This window comes from Hakea prostrata, unplaced genomic scaffold, assembly GCF_041222555.1.
Source record: "Hakea prostrata isolate BN-2017 unplaced genomic scaffold, UWA_Hpros_2 contig_24, whole genome shotgun sequence".
NCBI classification, from domain to species: Eukaryota; Viridiplantae; Streptophyta; class Magnoliopsida; order Proteales; family Proteaceae; genus Hakea; species Hakea prostrata.
The window spans coordinates 212,247-218,899 of record NW_028291143.1 but is presented as its reverse complement, the minus strand read 5'-3'; the positions used below and the strand labels follow the sequence as shown (position 1 = coordinate 218,899).

General features: G+C 40.5%; 1 protein-coding gene across 1 annotated transcript; it reads left to right on the top strand.

The window, feature by feature from the left end:
• Positions 1-4,190: 4,190 nt before the first annotated feature.
• On the top strand, positions 4,191-4,760 carry LOC148999214 (uncharacterized). Its single transcript, XM_089141379.1, has one exon. The coding sequence runs from the start codon at positions 4,191-4,193 to the stop codon at positions 4,758-4,760; it is 570 nt and encodes a 189-aa protein (XP_088997505.1).
• The last annotated feature ends 1,893 nt before the right edge of the window (positions 4,761-6,653 follow it).

Sequence of the window (6,653 nt, the reverse complement as noted above, 5' to 3'; positions counted from 1 at the left end):
GACTTCTATCCGGACACTCCACAAATTTACCCGGCTAGACCTTTGGGTTCTCAGACTTGCAATAGGGATCCCGAGTTAGAAATACGAGGGTTGTTACACCTAGGGCATGTTTATAAATATTTTGCTAGGTGACTTCATGAGTACTACTACCCTTTCGGTAGGGGTATTGAAGTCAGTTAACTCGTGATGTTAGTGGTTGGGTTCTGAGTGTCAAGCAGGCCCACTATCATCATGAGATGATAGGATTGTATATAATAGATAAGGGCTCATGGGCGCTCAAGACTGGTAACCAACCCATGAGAAGACATAGAGAACATAATGTCCATTATGCGTGGATGACCATAGGATTAGGGGTCAATGTAGTCTGAGTTGGTTGGTGCCATAGGGGAGGTATCCGGACCATATGTAGTACGAGACCGTATGACTTTGCACTGGGCTTAGGATTATCCCTAGCACGCACCAGATCTTATAGCTATGGTGATGTGAGAGAGTGGTGACCTAATCCCCAACCATGGCTTGACAGGACTTTACCCAACAACTGCGGAGAACCCAATAGACGTCTCTTGTTGAGGGACGAATGACTGAGACCTCCCAAAGAAGACTGGTGTATGACTTAACGCGTGTCTACCATAGAGACTTCATGATAGAGTTAGGAGGATAATATCATAATCATTCATATATCATATAATTATCATTAATTACATTATCGATATTCATGCTATATGTGTGGTTTGAAATCTTGTGAATGAATGCATGATATGATGTTGAGTTGACCTCACTGAGTTATGTTAAACTCATTCCTTTTTATGTCTTTTTCTATTAGATTATACTGCAGGTTTTGAGGCCGACTTCTTCCGAATGGAGGATTCGTTGTCGACATATCTTCTTTAAGGAGTGACCGAAGAAGAAGTGGACACGCATGGAGCTCCATGCTAGTGTTAAGACTATTGTTATGGAGTTGGATTCCATTGGAGAATTAGTCTAGTTTATTTTCCGCTGCGAAGAAAACTATCCTCTTTTCTTTTCAAAACTCTGATGTTATAACTTTTGATTTGAAGTAACGATGATTGTAATCATTATTTCAGATTTGATAAATTTATGCTTGAACTTGATTTATTCTTGTCCGTTTGAGTATACTATATCATATGTTGTATGGAATTGTCACTGAACCTAGGTCTTGCGGGTGTATCACCCCCACAATATTCGGGTATTGACCGGATCCAGCTGGGTGGGGTGTGACAAAAGTGGTATCAGAGCCTTAGTTCATACAAATCCTAACTCTATGTGATATAGTGGGGGTATCTTAAGTCATCGATCCATAAATGACTTTACCAAATAGAAGTGAATAATAGGCTCAACATGAACTTTGAAAAAATTTATCATAATAGTTGCATAATGAATCTAACTAGAATAAGATACAATAAGTATATGAAACACAAAGTAATGAATGCCATTAATTAAACAAAAGCACAAAGCACAATAAAACATGGACAAACAGGCATACAAAAATATATGTTTGAAACATAATAAAGCCGAGTGAAGTAACCCGGGGCATCTGCGATAGTAGAAGGTGGAGCCAAGGTCACTAACGCTTGGGTGGAGGCAGAGGCATTTTAGATGAAGGAAGTCCTCCCAATTTTCTTCTTCAATTTCTCTATGTTGGTGAGATCCACCCTAAAGTGTCTAAAGATACGGGTCAAGAGATGCTCAGACCCAAGGTTGGATACCTCGGGGTGCTACACGTTGAATGATATATGTGAGATCAATGGGATATCTCACATATGAACGGAAAATGGTGTATAGAGAGAGCTTACTTTTGGTTTGGTGAGAAGATGCCATCAAATCTCGCGTTCGAGCATCGCACATGGCTAGGTCTAACCTAGAAGTGTAGTAGAACTCACCCTCAAGGAAAGAGAGAGGGTGAGAGAGGTGAGAAGGTGAAGAAAGTGAAGAAAAATGTGACTTTTCTGGGTGCGAATCACATGCGCAGTAGGCACGCTGCACTGCGTGCAGCGCAGAAGCTATACATCGTGCTGCACAAAGGAAAGGATTCCCCAACAAAAAAATTTTGGGGCCCCTGATTCTAGAGACCAACCGGTCGGGTGGGCGGTCGAGTGAAGTGACCGGCCCAACCCCCTGGTCCTCGTGAAGAAAAAAAATTGGGATCCTTTAAGTGCTTCATTTGGTTTTCATGCTTATATTCAACTCAATTGGTTGGATTGCTGGAGTTTGATACAAGAGATGGATGTCTTGGACCTGTGCACTTGTGAAATTGAATATGAAGGACTTTAGTGCAATCTTAGGCATGGATTGGCTGATAGATCACAAGGCAGTCATCTCATGTTTTGTTGAGAAAGTTCGATTTTATCCCGTTGATGACCCGATTTTCAAGTTCCAAGGTGATTTGGAAAAGCACTATGAGAAGACTATAGTGGTGGCACTCTAAACAAAGGAACTAGTGGGGGTACTAAATTTTGTTCTTCCATAAAAGAAAAGAAGGAAGTGAAGTCCATTGAGGAAGTTGAAGTAGTAAAGAACTTCAAGGATGTTTTTCCTGACGAATTACCCGGAATTCTCCCAAAAAGAGAGTTGGAAGTTGTCATTGAACTGGTACCTGGAGCTGCACCTGTATCCAAAGCACCATACAAGATGGCACCCATGGAGTTGAAAGAACTTCAAGGCCAATTAAAAGAGTTACCAGGGAGAGGTTTCATCCAACCTAGTGTATCTCCTAGAGGAACTCTGGTGTTGTTCGTGAAGAAGGATGGAAGTATGAGAATGTGTATCGACTAGAGAGAGTTGAACAAGCTTATTATCAAGAATAGATATCCTCTACCGAGGATTGATGATTTTCTTGATTGAAGGGAACCTCGATATTCTCTAAAATTGACTTGCAGCTTGGAATTGTAATGCCGAATAGCATCACCTAGACACCTTACTAATGCACCAGCCGCTTTCATGGATTTGATGAATAGGATATTTCATGATGTCTTAGACAAATTTATAATAGTTTTATTGATGACATCTTGATTTATTCTAAGGATGAGAAAGAGCATGTTGAACGCTTAAGGTTTGCTTTGCAAAGGTTGAGAGAGAAGAAGTTGTATGTGAAGTTTTCCAAGTGTGAGTTTTGGCTTTCACAAGTAATGTTCTTGGGTTATGTTGTATCTACAGATGGAATCAAAGTGGATCCATATAAGGTCAAGGTAGTGGCGGATTGGGATCAACCCAAGTCGGTTACCAAAATTGAAGTTTCTTGGGACTTGCGGAATACTATAGGAGATTCATTGAAAATTTCTCTAGGTTATCCGCCCCACTGTTAGGGTTGACAAAGAAAGGTGTGAAGTTCGTATGGAATGAATCGTGTGAAAAGAACTTTCAAGAGTTGAAGAACAGATTGACTAATGCATCGGTTTTGATTGTACCTGATAATTATAAAGGCTTGATGGTTTACAATGATGCATCGAAGATCGGTCTTGGTTGTGTATTGATACAACACAGGAAAGTGGTAGCTTATGCATCATAGCAACTTAAGGATTATGAACACAACTATCCCACTCATGATCTTGAGTTGGTTGCGGTGGTCTTTGCTTTGAAAATATGGTGCCACTATATTTATGGAGAAAAGATAGCCATTGTTCACTGACCATAAGAGCTTGAAATTTAAAAGGAGTTGAATATAACACAACATCAGTGGTTGGAGCTAGTAAAGGACTACAATTGTGATATCCAGTACCGTCCAGGCAAAGCAAATGTAGTGGTCGATGCCTTGAGTAGGAAGAGCACTCGAGGAGTGATTGATCTTAATGCACTTAGCAAGCCTTTGTTGAACTCTATCATGGAGTTAGAGTTGGAGATTGTACCAGAAGGTTCTGATGTGATCCTTGCCGCTTTGACATCAAGGCCTACCCTAAGAGACAGGATCATTACCTTGTAGCCTTTGCATCTATTGTTGCAGGAGAAGCTAGAGAAGATTTCTACAGATTCTCAAGAGGTGATTGATTTCTCTTTGTCTTCCAATAATGCTCTAATGTACAGAGGAAGAATATGTGTACTGGTGGATGAAGATCTTAGAAAAGAGATTTTGGAAGAGTCTGCAAAAAGCTTTGGGTACCTAGCTGAGTTTGAGTATAGCTCATCATCCCCAAACGGATGGACAATCTGAAAGAACCAATCAAATCCTAGAAGACATGCTTAGTGCTTGTGTAGTTGATATAAGTGGAAGTTGGGATGAAGCTGGAGAACAAAGAGTTTTGGGCCCTCAGTTGACAGAAGCCACTGGAGCTATGGTTGACTTGATTAGAGAAAGAATCAAGGTAGCTCAGTCTAGGCAGAAGTCTTATGTAGAGAAAAGAAGGATAGACCCTGAATCTCGAGTAGGCGAAAGGGCTTTTTTGAAAGTCTCACCAATGAGAGGTGTGATGAGGTTCAATATTAAGGGGAAGCTCAGTCCAAGATATATTGGTCCTTTTGAGATTATAGAGAAGGTTGCATATCGGTTGGCACTTTTGACATCTTTGGCAGGTGTACATAGAGTGTTCCACGTTTCTATGGTTCGTCAATGCATCGAGAAGCCGGAACACCTATTACCACAAGAACCTGAAGGATTGAGTGCGGATTTGTCTTATGAAGAAGAGGTTGCTGAGATATTGGACCAAAAGGACAAGGAATTCCGAAATCGAACCATTCCTTTGGTGAAGATTAGGTGGAAGAATCAAAAAGTAGAAGAAGCCTCGTGGGAGAAAGAGGATGCAAGGTGAGCGAAGTGTGAAATCCAGCCCAAACCTAGCCAGGGCACCCTATCTGTTCTGGGTAAAGAAGGGTTAGTTTAAATGTTACACCTTAAAGTTGGATCTTGATTTGATCTTAGCTTGTTGCTTGTAGACCCTTTTGGTTGATGATTTGGTGTCGGAACCAAAGCCCATGGACATTGTCGATGATGCCCCTCACTTGAGAGCATTGTCAGTGTTAGTTTTGAATCGGCGCACCGAAGAGGGGTGAATTAGTTAAAATACCTAATGAACTCTTGTGCTCAATCCGAAGGTTCTTCCCGAAACTAGACTTCTTGATGGACTTGTAGGGGAAAACCCCACTCAATTTGACCCCATATAACCTTCCAAATCCCTGTCCGAAGTTGCTGAACTATGTCTGGCAAATCCTGCTTGCGCATCGAAGAAGGTGAAGTTAGTTGGCGGACCTAATGAACTCCCATGCTTGATCTGAAAGTATTTCTGGAAACTAGACTTCTTGATTGACTCGTAGAAGAAAACCTCACTCAATTTGACCTTGTATAGCCCTCCGAATCCCTGTTTGAACCTTGCTGTCCTGATTGGTCGACTCATTGGTCGACTGGACTAGTAGACCAATCCAATCGACCAATGAGTTCTGTTTTTGCTAATGAAGTCGTGGCTGCTCTATTTAAATCCAAATATTGGGATTACTTCGCCTCCTATGCCTCCTAAGCCTCTGGAATGAGTTAGAACCCTGATCTAATCAATTCCCTTGCATTCCTTGGTGATCTCTCACAAGACTTGAAGAAATCTTCATCCTCCTGCAGCAAAGGTATGTGTATACTCACTCTTTCTTCTATATCTGATTTTCTTTCTTAAATTCTATTGTTAGTTGAGATCAGGAAGAAGATGCTGCACTCTTGCAACCATCCACTCCATGATCTCATCTTGTTCCTTGAGATCTATGATCATCATCATGATCTCAACCCCAGCCAGTTGAATTCTTGAAACCCTAATCTTGAAACCCTAACCTTTGAAACCCTAACCTTGTGTGATCATCCGGAGAACCTTTGGTAACCTAACATGTTAGGGAAACCTCATGGGTAATGTGGAGGTTGATCTAAATTCAATATTCTTTAATTCTTCTTGTTGTAATTGGCCAATCATCAATTCCCTCCCTCCTGTGATCTCAACCTTTTTCATGGGAGCTAAAAAGGGTGAAACCCTAACTTCTTGGATCAAACCAAGAACCCTTAGTTTGATCTTGTTAACCTCCAATCAATGTGTTTTCCTTACTAGAATTGTAACCTATCACTCTTTAATTCTTTATCCTTGATCATACTATATTTTCTTCATGATCCATGTTTAACCTAATTAGGATTTCTAAATTATTCTTTCTTCGTTCTTGTTCTTGATTGAGATCAGGAAGAAGATGTTGCAATCTTGCAACCATCTATTCCATGATCTCATTCCATCCTTTGAGATCTATGATCATCGTCATGATCTCAACCCTAGCCAAAAGGGAGAGATTTTGAGGGGAAATTCTTGGGTAACCCTCATGAGAGGTTAACCAATTTGGGAACCCTTTTATTTCTGTTAATTCATTGGACCCTCCCCAAAACCTTTCTTGATTGTAAATTCTTTGCCCTAGGGTGAATCTTTATTCTCCCTAGTCTTTCCGTGGGATACACGGATCCTTGTTAGTAAATCCCTAATCGTATGATTAGAATTTCTTTCCTTTCACTTTAATTGAGAACCTTATTTTCTCTCATTGGTAGACCCTTCCTAATTCCATTATTGATTTTGAAATACTAATGAGATGTTCCTTTATCTATCTTGGGTTGTATTTGTGAGAGTTAATTATGGGTAACTCTAATGAGAGGTAACCATATCTGAGACCCTAATGTTCTTTTATCTATTGGA

What these genes read in the sequence shown, in the direction of transcription:
- LOC148999214 (XM_089141379.1), top strand. Translation starts at nt 4,191, where the DNA reads ATGCTTAGTGCTTGTGTAGTTGATATAAGTGGAAGTTGGGATGAAGCT.